Source organism: Callithrix jacchus, chromosome 11 (genome assembly GCF_049354715.1).
Source record: "Callithrix jacchus isolate 240 chromosome 11, calJac240_pri, whole genome shotgun sequence".
Classification (NCBI taxonomy): Eukaryota; Metazoa; Chordata; class Mammalia; order Primates; family Cebidae; genus Callithrix; species Callithrix jacchus.
In genome coordinates this window covers 27,617,607-27,637,557 of record NC_133512.1, presented here as the reverse complement: position 1 = coordinate 27,637,557, position 19,951 = coordinate 27,617,607, and the positions used below count along the sequence as shown (strand labels likewise).

At 37.7% G+C, this 19,951-nt stretch overlaps 1 protein-coding gene across 2 annotated transcripts in view; it reads left to right on the top strand.

Annotated features, from left to right (window-relative positions):
* Positions 1-19,564, top strand: part of GARS1 (glycyl-tRNA synthetase 1) — a 38,977-nt gene extending 19,413 nt beyond the window's left edge. Inside the window, exons 9-17 of one of the 2 annotated variants that reach the window (XM_054237124.2) lie at positions 2,350-2,512; positions 3,571-3,735; positions 7,746-7,854; positions 8,695-8,839; positions 12,266-12,351; positions 14,252-14,361; positions 16,984-17,077; positions 17,787-17,977; positions 19,279-19,564. In XM_054237124.2, coding sequence (XP_054093099.1) covers positions 2,350-2,512; positions 3,571-3,735; positions 7,746-7,854; positions 8,695-8,839; positions 12,266-12,351; positions 14,252-14,361; positions 16,984-17,077; positions 17,787-17,977; positions 19,279-19,404 — 1,189 coding nt within the window. In that variant the 3' untranslated portion in view covers positions 19,405-19,564. Of the gene's footprint in view, positions 1-2,349; positions 2,513-3,570; positions 3,736-7,745; positions 7,859-8,694; positions 8,840-12,265; positions 12,352-14,251; positions 14,362-16,983; positions 17,078-17,786; positions 17,978-19,278 lie in introns of both variants that reach the window. The other variant, XM_054237125.2, reaches the window with a different exon arrangement.
* Positions 19,565-19,951: the final 387 nt, after the last annotated feature.

Here is a 19,951-nt window from a genome sequence, read left to right as displayed (position 1 = left end):
TCTGAGCAAACTCTGTCTCTAGGCCCTTCAGGCTTATGGTTTAGGAAGGAGGGACTTACTGAGGAAAGAATGTGCACAACTTAGAGAAAGTCAGGGAAGGAGCCCTCTGGGCTTTCGTGTAAAAAGAGGAGGTCATCAGAAACTTTAGCCAGGTATGATAGCAATGAAAAATTTGTCAGATTTGAGTCTTTGTTTTATTTCCCAGTGTCTGAATGTTTTTGTTTGTTTTGGTTTGTTTTTGCCAGTTTAAACAGTACCTAGCAAGCGTGCTTTCCCAAACTGAGGAAGCTGTGTAAGACTGACCTTGTCTAGAGCTAGTGTTATGAAGAGGGTTACACAGAGTAGCTATGGGAAGGCTATTGAGAAGGACTGAGAAGTAGGGCAGTGTCTGGGGCCTGTGCAGTAAAAAAGTGGCAAGTAGGGAAACCAGCTTGGAACTGGGGAGTGATTCCAGGAGTTAACTGGTAGAAAGGCTCTGGGGCTTCTCAGCAGTATATTCCTTGGTCATTTTCACTTCAGAGTGTCTTGTCTGAATTCTGGCTAGTTTTGTTATGTCCCTTGCAAGTTCCTGACAGAAATATACTAATTCTTTCATGAGTCAACATCCTCCTGGCTTTTGTTCCATAGTAGGGCTAGGATTGGTTTATTTAGTGTTCTGATTCTTCTTGATGGCAGAGTTCTCCAGTGATTAATCTTTGCATAGCTATATTTACTTTTGTTAGTTTAGGGGTTTTAGATTGTTCATATGAAGATATTCTAAAATTGTATTTTATTTTGATTGACTTGTCTGCCTTCCTAGCCTGTGTGTATTTTAGTTCTCTACAGTTTCAGGTACAGTCTCTGAACTCAGATGCAGTTACTCAGAATTCTGATGATTTCTGCCTCCTATGTATGAGCTGACATTCATGAGTAAATTTTTTGTGATTTCAAGTTACACAGCGTGGTGCTTTGATATGCTTACACATTGTGAAATGATGACCACAGTCAAGCTAAGTAACATAATTATCACCTCACATAGTTACTTTTTTTTTATAGTGATGAGAATACTTAAGATCTACTCTTTGAGCAGATTTCAGGTATACAGTGAATCATTAACTATAGTCATTGTGCTGAGATTTGTCAGAGAACAGATGGAAAGACTTTGGCAGCAGCTTTTTAGGTATTCTAGGCAGGGCCCTTAATTTACCCTGTCCTGCATTGTAGATGTTCAGTTGCTGTCAGCCCAGTTATAAGCTATGTGAGGACAAACACCATGATTGTTTCTCTCACATATATGTGGGCGCAGAAAATGTTTCCTAGTTGTTGAAAGACAATGAAAACATACGTACTACAGGACCAAATAAGAGACACTATTAAAAAATAAAAATTTTAAATTAAACCTCTTTTGCAGTGTATTTCATGTATTTTTAGGATTCATTTAAGCAATTTTACATTACTTGTAAAACATCTGAGGTGATCATGGAAGTACACCAGAAAATGTGATTTTTTTTGAAAGAAGAGAGATTGATTTTGACCATAAAATTAACTTGAAAACTTTCTCTGCCAATAGCTTCTAAATTGTGTTCAGAGAAATCTCTTTGGGAAACCATTACTATGTGCATTTCATTGTTAGGTAATTAGCTTGATGTTAGCTTGTTCAATTCATGCCTTATGTCCTTTGCCTTGAGTAACACTTTATTTAAGAAGCTCTTACTGCAAAGAAACCGGCTGTATGATGCCATTATCAGTCATTTACTTGTTGGTAGCAACAAAAAAGAAGAAATCAAACAGCTATGAAAGCTAAAGAACCATTTAATTTCACTTTTAATTTCCCATTCTTTGAAAAGTCAGTATGAAGCACTTCATTTAGTGTATACTTGACTTGCTAATACTTTAAGGAAAACTATTTTATCTGGATGTCACTAATCAATATCTTATTTCTTATTTTGCATGTGCTATTTACTTACGTTTTTCTCATTTAAAAACTATATTAATCTCCCTTTAAAAAGTTATTTTCAGTTAAAAGTAATAATCTTTTTGCATATAGCTGGAGGGAAGGAATTAATACATCAGAGAAGTTAGATTGTGTTTATTTTAAATAGTAATACAATTTTCATTAGTTTAAAAATAACAACCGTCACATGTACCCCTTAAATTTGTAGAAATATAAGGCATCAAAAAAAAAAATAACAACTACTCAGACAAATTTAATTCAACACTTTTTTGGCCATTTCCTTAGGAAGCCAACTTTCTGTTTAGTGAAAAAGATTACTGTAGTATGGTGTGTTTATCACTGTAGAATGCAGTTGAAATTAGGGGGCTTATTTACAGTTAAACATGTGGATTTTTCTCTTACATTTTTGCTTTCAGAGAATTCACAATGGCAGAAATTGAGCACTTTGTAGATCCCAGTGAGAAAGACCACCCCAAGTTTCAGAATGTGGCAGACCTTCACCTTTATTTGTATTCAGCAAAAGCTCAGGTCAGCGGAGAGTCTGCTCGGAAAATGCGCCTGGGAGATGCTGTTGAACAGGTAAGATTCTGGAAGTAATTTAATTTAGATTGTACCTGTTCAGGGTTTGCAGCAATTAGCAAATTCTATGTGTTCTGGGTGACAGAATATTTTAGTTTGTCAGTCATTTGCTTTTTATACAGTACTTGGTTTTGTACAGACTTTATTATATAGTATTATTATAGTAAGAGAAAAATCACCTGAACATCTCAATTTGTGGGCCTTGGGGCTAATATGAAAAAATGTTTAGCAGAGCACTTGGAAAATAGATCTTGGTTTGCATTGTGCCTCACCAATATGTACTTTGGGGGAGACAGAATTGGACTCACAGAAAGCAAGGCTTTGGGTTTCAGACTCTTCTGTATTACCCATAGCAGTGGAATAAGGCCTTGCATATAAGCACTTTGTAAATATTTCTGTAAATATTTGCCTGGAGAAGTGAGTATGTGAAAACTTGCCAACAGTAGCTGCTGTCCAGTAGTGGAATGGATTGCCTTGGGGAACAGTAAGTTTCCTGGTCCTGAAAATACTCCCAGCAAGGTTGGATAGTAGCTTGTCAGCCACTTTGCAGAGAAGACCCCGGCAGTGTGTGGAGATGGGGCTAGATGTTTTCTGAGGTCCTTCCAAACACGAAAATGATTACATGTACTCTATGGGGTTCACAAATTTCAGTGGATAAGGATACATTAAAATCCCCTCAACATGTCTCATTACTTCGGTTAATTCAGAAGGGAATGTCTTTGCCAATTTTTAGTGTCATTATGAATGTTGTTTTTAGTACTGTAGATTTAGAAGGTATGGGATATTGGTCTGAATTTTTGCTGACCCAGTAAGTATGTTGGGCAGATTTTGAATAACTGCATTATCATCATCTTGACATTAACCCATTTAAAAATAACCAAGATCTCATTCTGAGTATTTAAAATTGTTTGAAAGCAAGATAAAATAGTTTACCTTAGATTTCAAATATTTTTCAGTAGAATGAGTCAATGGAAAGTGGTACCTTGGCCTTCAAGAGTATTAATGTATGTTTTCTTTTCTTCCTCCGTGCTTCCTCGCTTATTGGTTGATTGATTTAGGGAGTGATTAATAACACAGTATTAGGCTATTTCATCGGCCGCATCTACCTCTACCTCACGAAGGTTGGAATATCTCCAGATAAACTCCGTTTCCGGCAGCACATGGAGAATGAGATGGCCCATTACGCCTGTGACTGTTGGGATGCAGAATCCAAAACATCCTATGTAAGTGGAGTGGAATGCTGTTTACTGTATGGTTTTCACATTGTTAACTTAGGAGCACAGGTTTCAAAATGGACTTCTGTGCTCTTTATGTCACAGAGGAACAAAGAGAAAAGAAACTAGATCTTTTCTTGAGCAAAACGGAAGAAGCATTTGCCTCCTGCCTTTTTATAAGTGTCCCAGGAGCCCATTGTAGTCGTAGATAGCTGAGAGGGAGAGAGTCGATGATGGGGCAGTGCTAATGTGTGTGCTAGCTACATAGTGTGTTGGCAGCATTACTGGCAATATCCTGGAGTAGATCTAAGACACACTGGCCTCTTCTTCCTGGCAAGAGTCCCAGCAAATGGTGGAGAGGTTGAGTAAAGAAAGTGATAGTGCTCTTAGCTTAATGAGATACATGGTAGCTTTGGGGAATATGCTAGTTGGTTCTGATGGCTTGCTTAAGAACTACCTTTCTCAAATTGTTATATATTTAACTCAAAATTCAGAGACGATCTCCAGGTACCCTCCTGCTCCTGTGCCCTGTCACCCCACCAGTCTCCACCACCAAACATGAACATTAGTACTGAAGCTGAGAAACGAAAGGCATTTGCATATAGGAGATGCTGTCTCTATGGGTGGCAGGGGGAAATGTGGCATCCAAAGCAAGGGCTGAGAGTCTTTTGGCGTTTCCCTTATTGGGTGTTAGAAAGGCTTCCTCACCTGCATAGAAAGAGACTACTTTAGTCCAGGGTCATTGGTTCAAGTGTACCCCTGGTTCAGTTTTTACTTTTTAAAATGGCTTTCTTTTTATGATTTTTTAAAATTAAAAATCAAAATTAGGCATATTTTTAAAAAGCAATGACTACTTCTTGTAAAACAAAAAGGAAAAAATATTTCTGAAGAATATTATCTAGAAAATGAAACTTAAAATTGTATGCCTCTTCCCAAGTGTTTTATGTCTCTTTATATTGAGCAAACATTTTCTACAACGGACCAAATGGTAAATATTTTTAGCTTTATGAGTCTCTGTCACATAACTTTGTTGTTTTTTATAACAAATGTCAAAACTGGCCAGGTGTGGTGGCACACGCTTATAATCCCAGCACCTTGGGAGACCGCGGTGGGAGGATTGCTTGAGCTCAGAAGCTTGAGACCAGCCTGAGCAACATAGCAAGACTCCATCTTTACCAAAAAAAAAAAAAAACCAAAAAACTTAGCCAGGTGTGGTAGCACACCCTTGTAGTTTCAGCTACTTGGGAGGCTGAGGTGGGAAGATCACATGAGCCTTGGGAGGTCAAGGCCGTAGTGAGCTGTGATTATACTACTGAACTCAAGTCTGGGTGACAGTGAAGCCTTGTCTAAAAAAAAAAAAAAAAAATCATGCTTATCTCCATGGTCTTGGGTCATGTCAGCCTTCTCTATATGACTTTTCTGTGTGTTACAAACACACACATATGCATAAATTTATAAATGACTACTAATGATGTTGTTTTTAATATATTTTTCCCTTGTAGAATTGGGAAAGAATTGCTGTTATCTTTTAGGATTTTCTTAGCAAGCTTGCTTGACATATGTCAAAATGATAATAGTAATTATTTTTAGGATTATGGGTGATCATTAATTTCTTTACACTTTTTAGATTTTTTGGCGTTTCTTTTAATTTTCAGATCAAACCAATAAAATGTTTTTCCTTTTGTATGAGAAAAAGATTCTTTCTTTTCTTTTTGTTTCATACTCAGGTCCTTCTCTTAAGTTTGTTCTGACTCTAATTTTAGATTAAACCAGATGTTGTTCTTGCTGTCTCAGTTAAGTAACTTACTTAAGTCTCATAGCTAGTGAGTGCTGAGGCTGAGATATATAAACCTGTCTGTCTGATGCCAGGCCCATGCTCTTAACAGTTATGCTCTACTGCTTTATAAACCGCACTGTATGCTTGCTAGCTGAGTGCCACTGTGAGGGTTGGAGATCAGAAAATGGAAAGTCACTGGAAGCAGGGCTAAATGAAACAAGAAGCCCCAGAGTCCCAGATGCTCTCAAGAACTCCCTTAGCGAGTGTAATACTTTTTGTTTGCTTTATATATTTTTTAATAAAAAAAAGTTAGCATTGCAGTTAATGCCACACCAATTCTCTCTCCCTCCAAGGAAGTAACCACTATCCCAACGTTGTTATTCTCAGGCATGTTTTTGTAATTTTACCTTGTAGTACATACATGTTAGTTGACATCTTTAGTAAATTTTAACCACCAAATTATATGTTTAAGAATGTAAATATGCTTAGTATTTGACATGTATAGGGAATGTCAGATTGCCAGGTTATATGTTTTTATTCTTTATCCTTTTGTTGTTGTTTTGTGTTGAGATTTCTGAGTTCATATGAGTTTTTTATTTGCTTTCTTTCTACTAACACCCCATGTGATAACATGTGCTTGGAAAGATTAGTAGTTTCTGTTTTGTTTTGTTTTTTTGTCACCCAGGCTGGAGTACAGTGGTGCATTCTTGGCTCACTGCAGCCTCTGCCTCCTGGGTTCAGGCGATTCTCCTGCCTCAGCCTCCCGAGTAGCTGGGATTACAGATTCTTACCACCACACCCGGCTAATTTTTGTATTTTTAGTGAAGATTGGGTTTCTCCATGTTAGCCAGACTGATCTTGAACTTCTGACCTCAGGTGATCCACCTCTCTCAGCCTTCCAAAGTTCTGGGATTACAGACATGAGTCACTGTAACTGGCCAAACTTAAGTTTTAATGGTTGAATTTTCCCAAAGTCTTTGGATCAAAGGCAAAAAAAAGAATATTCATGAGGACTAACTAGATATCTACCAAAATAAGCCATTTACAAACACTTATTCTTATTGAAATAACAAGTTCTTAAGAGTTTGTTATAGTTGGGGTTGCTATAAGAAAGCACCACATACTGAGTGGCTTATAAACAACAGACATTGATTTCTCACGGTTCTGGAGGCTGGAAGTCAGAGATCAGGGTGCCAACATGGTCTGATTGTTGTGAGGACCCCATTCTCAGTCACCTACTATCAACTTCTTGTTTTATCCTCACATGGTGAAAGTGCAAGAATGCTCTCTGGGATCCCTTTTATAGGCATGCCAAATCACAGTGATTGGGGCTCCACCCTCATGACCTAATCACCTCTCAAAGGTACCTCCTCCTAATACCATAATGTTGGGAATTAGTATTTCAATATACAAACTTTGCCAAGAACACAAGTATTCAATTCATTGTGTGTTCTCTGAAAATAATTTAAATTTTGCTTTTTAAAAGTACCTTATGTATGTATTTATAAGAAAGGGAACCTGGCACCAATGTGATCATAATGCTCTTATTTAATTTTATTGTGTGATCTAAACTTTACTTATACTGAATTTTCTTTTGATCAATAAAGAAAGTGAATTGAATTCAGATGCCCACATTTATGGCCAGCCGAAGTATGTGTTTAGTCAGTCATCTGATAACAAGTTGTGAGAACAGTAGGTTCTCCATACAAAGAATAGTGGTTTCTGCCAAATTCATTTTGATTCCTGTTCACAAATTTGAACCAAAATTTCAGGCTTTATCTAGGTTCACATTTAATTTCCATAATTCCAGAATATATTAGTTTACCCCACAGATGCAATATGGCAATATAAATCCATCTAGAAAAGAAGACTACTTTGTGTACAGTGTGAATTACATATTTTTTTCTTTCTGTTTTTTTTTTTAAGATAGGGGTCTCACTGTGTTTCCCAGATTGGTCTCAAACTCCTGGCCTCAAGTGATCCTCCCACCTCAGCCTCCCAAGTAGCTGGGATTACAGGCATGAGCCATCACACATAGATCAGTGTGAATTATATTTTATAGGCTTATTAGCTGCCTGATACATGATACTATTCCCATTTCAAATATTTATAAAATTTGATGGAGATTTTATCATTATTACCCTTGAATATATGAAAGGGTTATAATCTCCATGTGTTTGCGAATGAACACAATGTAAGTAATAATAAGTAAGTAATTTTTTTATTGATGATATCTTTTTAGGGTTGGATTGAGATTGTTGGATGTGCTGATCGTTCCTGTTATGACCTCTCCTGTCATTCACGAGCCACCAAAGTCCCACTTGTAGCTGAGAAACCTCTGAAGGAACCCATATCCTTTCTGGTCACTCCAAAAACTCGGGACCAAAGTGTGAACATCTTGCTAATGAATAAGTCCATGTTTGCTAATATATAAGCAAACATCTTGCTAATGTATAAGTACCTTATTCTATGGATAAATGGAGATGTTTTAGATATCATGGTAATACTTGTTTAAACCTATTATTTTACCTATTCTTTCGTTCCTTTCCTATTTTCTGTACTTGTAGTCTGATGTGTGCCCACTAAATGGTGGGTCTTTAAAAGAAGCGTATTCAGAAAAATGCTCCGAATGGCTTTGAGAGTATTAATAGTTTTTCTCAACTGTTTCCAAAATGCACTTCACACCTGCACCTACCTATATGCTCTGTAAATAAAGGGTACCTGGTGAAAGCTTTTTCCATTAATTTAGTGCCATTTGATAGTAGATGAAATTTAGCTCACTTGGTCTGAAAATCAGCAAAATAGAAATTTTCTTTCTTTACTAGGCTGTGATTTCCTTTCTTTACTAGCTGATAGGTCAGTGACATGAAATCTTGTTTTGGGCATTTTAGACATAAATTCTTATCAAGAAGGAATTTATGCTGTGGGTTGAGTCATTGCTGGTTAGATGATATCTTCTTTTTCTCACTGTAGCTGGAAAAGTTTCTGTTGACGGAGTTAATTTTGGGTAAGATTTGGCCGAATGATTTTGTGGACAGGTGTTTCATCTTGTCTTGAAATCAGCATAAACAGGATCTGGAGTACTGATAAGTGCTGGGATGGTTTTAAGTTGATGATTGATTGTTCTCAGGATCATTTTCTGAAATATTGAGGCAGTGCTGTAGTTTTGGATTCCTTGACTACTTCATACAAAACTGTCAATGTTGTTCAGTTTGAACCCAGCAAGGGAGCAATTGGTAAGGCGTATAAGAAGGATGCAAAACTAGTGATGGAGTATCTTGCCATTTGTGATGAGTGCTACATTACAGAAATGGAGATGCTGCTGAATGAGAAAGGGTGAGATTTAAGATGTTTATCTTCCATGGGCTCCAGTCAGTTATGTCTTCTGCCAGGTTCTGAAGGTTATGGTGAGATTAATTTCCTAAGAGTTTTTGCAGATAAGTACTGTATCTTGGTTGCATTTGAAGGACTGTCTGCTGGGATTTTGGCATGATAGCCTGGAAAAAACGATTTAAAACAGAGTATAAAGATTTTTTTTCTAATAACTTTCTTAAACAAAGAGACTTGTCCAGCCAGGCTGAGGAAAGGTTAGAAACTACATCTACTGTTTCTCAGGTCACTTTTCATTTTTTGGAGGTTTAGAATACTCTGTGTAATTGTGTAAACAGGAATATAAACAATAGAGAAAAGCCTTTAAAGAATACAACAAAATCCGGCACTAAACAATGTCTGGCAAACAATAAAAATTACTATATATGTGAAAAAGCAGGAAAATGAGGAGTAAAGTTGAAGGAAACACCCAGATCAAACAAACATGATGCAGTAAATACATAAGGATGTTAAAGCAGTTATTATAAATATGCTTCGTGTACTCAAGGGTGTAAAGGAAGACATGAACATATGAGGTGAGAAATGGAAAAATACATGTGTATATGTATATAAACACGTTGTTTATGTATATAAGCAACATGGAACATCTAGTGGTAATATCAAATGAAAATTTCACTGGATGGGATTAACAGTAGATTAAATATTATAGAAGAAAGGTCATTGGACTTGAAGACATAGCAGTAAAAACTATCCAAAATGAAGCTTAGAAAAAAGAGACTGGGAAAAAAGTGTCCAATGGGACAGTACCAGGGAGTCTAACGCATGTGTGATTGAGAGTCCTAGAGAGGGTGTATAGAAAAAACATTATACAATAGCTGGAAATTTTCCAAATTTGATGAAAGCTCTAAAATTACAGATTCAAGAAGCTTAGCCTCAAGCAGGGTAAACACAAGATGACCACATGAAGATGTGAGAATCAAATAACTGAAAACCAGGGATGAAGGAAAGAACCTTTAAACAGCTAGCGGGGAAAAGACTCATTACATAAAAATAAACGCATACAAGAATGATTAGAATTCATATCAGAAACCGTGTATATCACAATATAGTGGAATCAAATCTTTTAAAGTGCTTTAAGACAAAATTCCTATGCCCAGCAAAAAAAGTCTTTCAAAACTGAAGAGGAAATACTTTAAGACCAAGCTTGTCCGATCTGCGGCCCACGGGCTGCACGTAGCCCAGGATGGCTTTGGATGCTGCCCAACAGAAATTCGTAAACTTTCAAAAAACATTATGAGGTTTTCTTGTAATTTTTTTTTCTTTGCTCATCAGCTGCCATTAGTGTTAGTGTATTTTATGGACAGTCCAAGACAGTTCTTCCAGTGTGGCCCAGGGAAGCCAAAAGATTGAACACCCCTGTTTTAGGCAGTCCCGGGCTCTGAAAGTGCATTGCCAGCAGACTTCCACTATGAGAACTGTTAAAGGAACCTCAGGCAGAAGAATGAAAGTTTAGATCTACCCAGAGAACTTAAGAGATCTAGAAATGATAAATCTGTGAGTAAATATAAATGACATTTTCTTTCTCATCTCTTAATTTCTTTAAAAGATAACGGAGTATTTAAAGTAAAAACAATAATATAGAATTTATATCGTGGAAGTAAAATGTGTGCTATCAGTAGCACAAAGGATGGGAGCAGAGAATTGAGAGTAGAATTTTGTAAGGTGTATACATTATATGTGAAAGGGTATAATATTACTTGGAGATACACTATGCTAAGTTAAAAAATGCAGAAATGCATAGAGTGAACTCTAAAGCAGCCACCTGGGTGAAAAAAACAAAAAGGGGTGTAACTAATAAACCAATAGCGGAGATAAAGTAGAAAAAGAAAACATTCCACAAGAAGATAGGAAAAGAGGAAAAGGAACAAACAACAGATGGGACAAAGCTGAACTCTTGCAAGTTGAAGATATAATTATGTTTCAGAAAAATTTAAAAACATTTCTGTTCTTCCAGAATTAACATCTATTTATATAGCAAAACAATATCAAATCCCATTAAAATTGACTAAGTTATATTACTAGTTAAATATTATTATCCATAAACACAGTTTGCCTTATTAATTATTCTCAAATAATGGCTGTCTCCTTACCAACTGCAACTCTTTGTTTTGAGATAGAGTCTCACTTTGTCGCCCAGGCTGGAGTGCATTGGTGTGATCTTGGCTCACTGCAACCTCCACCTCCCAGGTTCAAGCGATTCTCTTGCCTTAGCCTCTGAAATAGCTGGGACTACAGGTGTGCACCAGCACGCCTAGCTAATTTTTTGTATTTTTAGTAGAGATGGGTTTTCACCATGTTGACCAGGTTGTTCTTCAACTCCTGACTTCAGGTGATCCACCTGCCTTGGCGCCCCAAAGTATTGGGATTAAAGGCATGAGCCACCATGCCTGACCCAATTGCAACTCTTTTATAGCTGTTAACTTCCACACACTTAGACTGTGCTCACAGAGAGGATGCATATGGCATTGTGTATGTGATAGAACCTTTAATGCATGCACATGCAGACTTCAGACAGAATGGTAAAAACAGAAGAATTCAGTGAACACCAGTCAGATGAGGCATGAGATTATCACAGGTAAAAACTAGCAAAATGCTGTTATAACATATGCCACCTATCCAGCTTCTGAGACAACCACATGAGGGCTCTCTAGGCTAGCACTCAATTGCTTGGGAGGCAAGAGAAATCCAAATTTATATTCAAAATGTGAGGAAATGCCTTATAAGCTGAAATACAGGTATTACATGAAGCTCTTTATAAAGGTGAATTCTTATAACCTGAAACTGAATGAGCATGTCTGAGGACACAAATACAAGGGAGCCAATGATTTTGGAGGGGGATAATATTTTATATTGCCATATGAAACAGAAACATTCAACTTCTTTTAAACTGTTCTTCATCAACATAATGTCAAAATTTATTCTGAAAATAGTGTGGGTATTGGATTGTAAAATTACTTTTGTAAGATGGCATACTGGTTCACTTTTACATTTGTTGGGACAATAATAAGAACCGTTTTTTGCTTTTTTTTTTTTTTTTACCAGCAGGCCTATTTCTGACAAAGTTGTTATTATTCTAAAACTTAATTTTTAAAAAGTTGTTTTTGGTTTTACCTTGATCTTAAAACCAAAGGAATTCATCATTAAGTCACTTGTGGAGTTTTTTTAAAACTAGTCAATATTTGGGGTGCCTCCTCAGAGTACTTTTTGGTGCCATTGTTAGAATAATACTTAATTTGGTTTTTTATGAAATAATTTAAATTTGATGTCACATATTATACCTAGAGAGCTGATCAACAGTCTACAAAATTCCTTTAAGTTAAGGCATGGAGTCCCTGTCTGAACTAATACAAAATGTGTGTGGTTTCTTTGTAGGGAATTTACAGTTGAAACTGAAGGGAAAACATTTCAGTTAACAAAAGACATGGTCAATGTGAAGAGATTCCAGAAAACACTATATGGTAAATTTGTAAAAATAATCAATAAAAAGCATTGCTCCTTAAAGCTTTCATTTTTAAGTTTGAGACAGGGTCTCTATCTGTCATTCAGGCTGGAGTGCAGTGGCACAACCTCTGCTTCCCAGGCTCAAGCGTTCCTCCTGCTTCAGCCTCCCAACTGGCTGGGGCTACAGGCGCAAGCTACCACACCCAATTAATTTTTGTATTTTTTGTATCGATGAGGTTTTGCCATGTTGCCCAGGCTGGTCTTGAACTCCTAGGCTCAAGCAGTCTGCCTGCCTTAGCCTCACAAATTGCTGGGATTACAGGCATGAGTGTCCACACCTGGCCTCATTCCCTGTCTTTTTGGCAAAATAACTTGTTAAAAAGTCATTTAGATCAATGATGTTTTTTGAAAGTTAAGAAGATGATTGTTTTTTGTAGAACAAATTCTGGGAATCAGGCAGTGAGTAATTGGAACATATATGAAGGATGCTGAAGTTTATTTGTGACTGAGTTGAAATTCCTGGAAACAGGGTAGTAGTGGGTGTTTGAGAAGCTACTGCCAGTGGAGAGAGTGAGCCTGCCTTTCCTTTTGTTCTTGACTTGTCTTGTAGCCAGGCTTCAGTGAGCAGTGGTAGGAGTAAGCATGGGCTTCTCCATCATGCTCTGGGGCTTTGTAGCCATGATCCTGGCAGCTGGTTCAGAGTTGCACATCACCGTTACTCACATAGCACAGAAGGATCGGGGGAAAATGCCTTAATCATGTTTCTGAAATATTACCCTTTATCATAGACCTAAGAAACAGCCTCTCTTTTCCCCTACATGTGTGAGTTTTTGGTACCAGTGATCTCATTTCCCATAAAACAAAAGGTTATGGCCAGTTATCTTAGACCTGGGCAGCGCATAGCAGTGCTTCCTCCTTTCCAAATAATAAGTAATAATTATCAATATTATTTCCTGTGTATACTGTGGGTGTTGTCTTACCCATGGGGTGAGCCGTGGGCCCTGCTAAGATGTCTTTGATGGAGTGCTGTTATCTGACCAAACTCTTCCCTAAGGGCCTCCTGACCCCAGAACATTGGTGATACAATGTCAGTAATTTTGTTCTGAACAAGTTCTTATCAAGATAACAAACTAAAAAGTTAAACACAAACCATGTAATACTTTTTGCACCTAGAAATTGGTTTTGTGCCGGGCGCGGTGGCTCACGCCTGTAATCCCAGCACTTTGGGAGGCCAAGGTGGGTGGATCACGAGGTCAAGAGATTGAGACCATCCTGGTCAACATGGTGAAACCCCATCTCTACTAAAAATACATAAAATTAGCTGGGCATGGTGGCGCGTGCCTGTAATCCCAGCTACTCAGGAGGCTGAGGGAGGAGAATTGCCTGAACCCAAGAGGAGGAGGTTGCGGTGAGCCGAGATTGCGCCATTGCACTCCAGCCTGGGTAACAAGAGTGAAACTCCGTCTCAAAAAAAAAAAAAAAAAAAACAAAAAAAACAAATTGGTTTTGTTAGTTTTGCCAGCTGTGGTAGATTTTAAATTCAGCAAAATCTTTTAAAAAGGCTTAGAGTTTTTATGCTTTCTGAGTAGGTGAGGCAGGTAATAGAGACAAAGTGTAGCTGCTGCTATTTGTAGTTTGCCAACCAGTAAAGGAATATTCTGGTAATTCAGGCTTCATTTTTACACTGTATAATCAGAATTGGTGAAAGGTTTTTTTCACTCCAACTTTCTCTTCAAAGGCATGTTTCCTATCAGCAAATAGTTTTTAGGTATGTTCTGGCTTCTTTATTTGAATATACAGAGATCAAAATCCATCTAGAATAGAGGTATTTTTCGTGCTAATAATTGTTTAGAGAGAATCTGAAATGCGTTCTGTGGTATTTGAGAGAATGTTACTGAATTTCTGTCTCTTTTGCAGTGGAAGAAATTGTTCCGAATGTAATTGAACCTTCCTTTGGCCTGGGCAGGATCATGTACACGGTATTTGAACATACATTCCATGTACGAGAAGGAGATGAACAGAGAACAGTAAGTTTTCGTGTACAATGTGCTGTTATAGTGTCAGAAAATAAAAATTTTCTGAATTACATTGTGAAGTAATTAATAAGACTCTAGAATGATCAATTAGTTATTACTGTAATCTAGTGCTATTAACGCTCATATTTGCTTAAGTGTTTATAGACAAACCATTTGAGCTTTAGGATATGTGAGTTATTCTAGAAGCCATTGTTTTAGTTGCCTGGTGCTCTCTATTCTGAGACTCAGCCTATTAGGTTGGGGAACAATCTGTATTATGTCAATGGAGGGAATGGTACTTTCTGGATATGCTGTGTTTTCAGAAAATTGGGAAGGATGAGATGACTCATAGAATTTGGCCAGACCACTAAACTGTATCTATTCTGGTAAAGTATCAAAGGGAATCCTTTCAAACTGCATAAAATTGTCTGGGGTACTTTTGGGGTAAGGATGTGAATTTCTAGGTTCTACTCCGGATATGCTGATTCACTAGGTCTGAGACCCAGGGATCTGGGTGTTTTTTGTTTTTTTTTTTTTTGAAAACAAGAACCCTGGGTGATTTCATTGTGGGAGCTTGACAGATCATAAATGGGATAATAGTTATCTGGGGTAGAGCCTTTCCTAGCATTCAGGTATTGCTGAAGATAGACGTTTATAAGACATTTTCATCAGCTCCCACAAATTTTCTTTGGGGTCTGATGCTTCTGAATCACTGCTCCTTGCCTTCCTCTTTATCTCCTTACCTTAATTCACCATTTTCACCTTACCTCTGCCTGCAGAAGTTATACTCCTGGCCAGATTACTAGGAAAACCAGTCAGAAGAATGGCTAGAAAGGAGAGGTTGTATATGTCAGGTTAATTGAAAGAAATGGCTTCACTCACTTTGCCATTCTAAAGCTTGAGTGTACGTAATGTTGGCCATCAACCCTGTGGTTCTTTCTAGGACATTTAACCTTGAAGAATGAACTGGTGAGTTCTGGGCACCAGTACTTTAAAATATCTGATGCACTATTGTAATACATAGCTAATAAAGTTAGTATTGTACTCTCTGCCCTAAAGTTGCATCTTCATTTCCTGACCTTGAAGAGCAGCCCCATTCATTCAACAGATTGTAAGAACCTGGGCTAGGCCCCAGGTACGCAAACAAGGCTCAGTTCTTTCTGAGAAATGATGACAAACATAAATACATGTGTTCTTTTTAGATGTCAAGTCTGCTTCAAGCCTTTTCTGCTTATTTTTCTAATAAAAAAGTTTTAGAAAATCTTTTAGCTTTTCCTTTGAATCTAACTATTAATATAACTAGAGCTTTAATAGAAATTTTGTAAGGGCTAAACAAGAATAAATTAGTCACAGTGTTTTATGAATTGCATGAATTCCCATCTTGAAGAGAAATTTGATTAGGCTGTGGGAAGCCAAAAATGTTTCTAAATTATTACACCTAGTTCCTCAGTCCATTTGCCTATAAATTTGGTATAAAAACATTGCTAGTGAAATTTTGAAAATGAATTTTCTGTGACGGCAGGTCCCTATTACTCTTATATTAAATAGAATTATCACAAGATGGAGGAAGGGGATAGAATTCTGAACCTTCTGTGATGTGGGCACCCATATTGGTAGAATACAGGCCTTACTTGTAGTGAGATAGTCACTGCTTGGCATTAAAGGTTAATTGAAATTTGGATGAGAGGCTAATCTGGAACCCGTGTCATTCATTATTTTTATGGGACAAATTTATTGTATGTTTTTGCCTTCAAAGTGAACCTTTTATACAAGTATGTAAGAACCTGCCTTCAGTTCCCATTTTCAACACAAAGTTATAGATTGGTTTTCTTTCCACAGAATATTTTTATTTTCACTAATTTTTATTATTATTATTATTATTATTATTATTGGTCTCTTCTTTTGCTCAGCTGGAGTGCACTGGCATGATCTCAGCTCACTATAGCCTCAAACTTCTGGGCTCAAGCAATCCTGCTTCAGCCTCCCTAGTTGCTGGGACCACAGGTGCTCCTCACAATGCCCAGCTAATTTTTTATTTTTTGTAGAGATGGGGTCTGCCATGTTGCCCTGACTGGTCTTGAATTCCTGGGCTCAAGCAGTTCTTCTTGAGAAGAATTGCCTCAGCCTCCCAAGGTGCTGGGATTTCAGGCATGAGCCACTGTGCCCAGCCTTATTTTTGCTTTCTTTGATTTCTGAGTTACTCAGAAATTATTTCAGGGGCAGTTTAAGAATGCTATACTTTTTAGTGTAGGTATATGGAATATCTGTTTTGTTTTGTACTATTTCTTTTGGACATATGTTTGTGAGCTAATTAAACTTTTATGTTTCATTTGGTCACTGAAGCTCATAGGTTCTTCTGTTAAAAGACAGATGGGCTTTTGGTTTGGGGCATTCCCACTTGTTTGATGATTTAGGTAGTCTCCACAGAAAGACAGTCTTTTATATGGAACCAAAAAATTGCTGGTTCTGCTTCTCTTTTGCCATACTGCTTTTCATGTCACGTTTTCTGGCATTTTGGTAGTGACTTTACGCTTGAACACTTGCTGAATATTAACCTCTTTTGATTTGGGATATTAACATTTAGATATTTACAAATTAACATATTTGGATTTTTTTCTTTTTTAAACCATCCAGTTCTTCAGTTTCCCTGCCGTAGTCGCTCCATTCAAATGTTCCGTCCTCCCACTGAGCCAAAACCAGGAATTCATGCCATTTGTCAAGGAATTATGTAAGCAAATTCAATTGGGTAAACTCCATGGGAACACCATCAAGGAGACTGTATTTTAGGAAATGCATCATTTATTTCAATAAAAGTATAGATTGAATAAAGAATATAAATGATTTTATAAAGAATATGTGATTTTAGCCTGTACTCTTATTTCTAAGAGAGAAGGTATGCTTGCTCAAATGTTTTATTCCAGTATTTGAGTGAGTCAAGACAGGACCCAAGAGTTAGATTTAAAAATTATTTGCCATACTTCATACTGAAGTTGGTGCTCAGTTCATCAAGGGCACCCGAGTGGAGTGTAGCGACCCTAGTGGATCTATAGCCACAGAATCCACACCCCTGAAAGGAAGCCTAGTGGTCGTCTGGCATATCCCACTTATTTCAGAGTTGGGAAATGGGAAGCATCTGTTGACCTACTCAGAGTCATACAAATAGAGGTGGTAGAGTCGGGACTCACCTTCTGGCCTTGGCTCTTAGTCCCATATTTGTTCCCCCTACAGCTGTATCAGATTGGAGGTATGAGTGAAGATTGGGATTCCTGCAAGGGATTTATGAAACTTTTGGGATTTTCTTTCTCTTGCAACTCAACTTGTTGGTCTCTTGTCTCGATCCCTTTTATACGTCTCCCGAGCTTGTGAGACAGTAGTTAGATGACACTGGGCTTAACTCCACTGTTTTATTTTTAATTTACTTTGTTTATTTTGGACAGCGGAAGCCCTGACCCGGCACGGAGTGTCTCACAAAGTAGATGATTCCTCTGGGTCAATTGGAAGGCGCTATGCCAGGACTGATGAGATTGGTGTGGCTTTTGGTGTCACCATTGACTTTGACACGGTGAACAAGACCCCCCACACTGCAACTCTGAGGGACCGTGACTCAATGCGGCAGATAAGAGCAGAGGTATCTTGTCTTCTCTTTGGCATTTTTAACCTTAGAAAGGTGTACTGCTTCTTACTGATTTGTGTTGGGTTTTGATGTGTTTATGCTCCCTGTCTTTTTTTCCTTTGTAATTATAATGAATGGCTTGTATCAGGCAGAGCCCAGATTCTCAAGTACCCCTGGTTTAATTATGAAAATATCCATTAGCACTTCTCTAATATTTTATAACCATTTGTATTGCTCTGGGCTCATTCTCCAGCAATTTGCTTTTATAGTTGTTTGTTTATTGGTTAAGAGAAATATGATCCCAAGAATTTGTTGCCATAGTTTTATTGGCAGGCTTTTGCGGGGGTTAGACATTTTAATCTTGTATTTTTACAGACACGTGTACATATGTATATAAGACTTTTCCATGTTGATATATTCAAAACAGTGAATCATGTTTCAGTAATTTTGCTCAATAGGAAGGCAGTAATGGAGATGGTAGAAGCACAGAAGAGGAAGGATGGATGGTAAGGGAAAGGAGAGAGTAGCTGCTTTAAGTGATATCTGCTTGCCTAATTTATCAACTTTGAGCACGTATTTCAAGTGCTTGTTCCTTGCCTAGCTTGATACAGATAGTAATAGGGAAAACAGAAGCAAAAGACTGCTTTTTTTCTGAAGGAGTTCATAGTCTAATCCATAAGTCATGGATTTCTAGCTTGACTTTTTACAGACCATATCTAGCTACACTGGACCTGTATCCCCATCTGGGTGTGGTTCTCCAAAGTGTGATCCCTAGACTAGCAGCATTAGTATCACCTGGAAATGTGTGAGATAAGCAAAACTTCCACCCCAGACCTACTACATCAGAAACTACGGGTGGGGGGGCAAAGGGGACAGGCAGAACTTTTTTAGTTTTAGCCAGACCTTCAGATGGTTCTGACATGCTCTCGAAGTTTGAGAACCATTGCTGTGCGGTGGCCAGTGTTTGGTTTTGGCTGAGGAACAGCAGACTCTTTCATCGGGGCTCTCCAGTTTGCCAGTCTTACATAACTCCCTTACACAAGTTACTTGACTGACTCTTGTTTGTTCTAATAGTTTAATTTAATACACATGAAGTAACTTCAAGGCCATGCAAATTTAGAAAACTTAGGAAAGGCTTTCTAGCAGGATTGAATTATCTGGGGAACTGGTGGGCATTGTGGGCTAGAAGAAGAGCATGAACCCAGGCCCGGCATGACATTGTTTGGCTCTGTGTAAGGTTTCCTGAGTTCAGGATGATTCTTCTTAAAGATCTGAACAAGTTGGTTGATTCTTGGCTTCTCTTTCCTTGTCTTCAGGTCTCTGAGCTGCCGAGTATAGTCCGAGACCTGGCCAATGGCAGCATCACATGGGCCGATGTGGAGGCCAGGTATCCTCTGTTTGAAGGGCAAGAGACTAGTAAAAAAGAGACAATCGAGGAATGAGGACAATTTTGACAACTTTGACCACTTGCGCTAATAAAAAAATAATAACTCTTATCATGTTCACTTTACAAAAGAAAACAGCATTGTAATTACTGTATTTTATCTTCAGTGGTTGCCTGATTTTACCTCTGCAATTAAAATTGAAGGAATTCTGAACAAACTTGTGATCTATTTGCTTGTGTTTTCTCATTTTTAGCAAGGCTGTTTCTCTCACATTTGGGCAGACACGCTCATGGCTTAATGTTAAACACAGTTAATACTTTGTAAAAAATTAACGGCTTTATTGGGGTATAATTTACTTAAAAATAGCCTGTTTTAAGTGTACAGTTCAATGATGTTTAGTGTATTTACAGAGTTGTGCAACCACCACCACAAAGCAATTTTAGAACATTTCCATTACTCCAGAAGAAGTCTCATGCTCAATTTATCTCACTCTCATTCCAACCTCTGCCCAAGCAACCACTCCTCTACTTTCTATTGATTTACATTTTCTATTCTTTATCTTTTTCTGAGAAAATAATGCATTGTGCTACAGAGACAGCAGTCT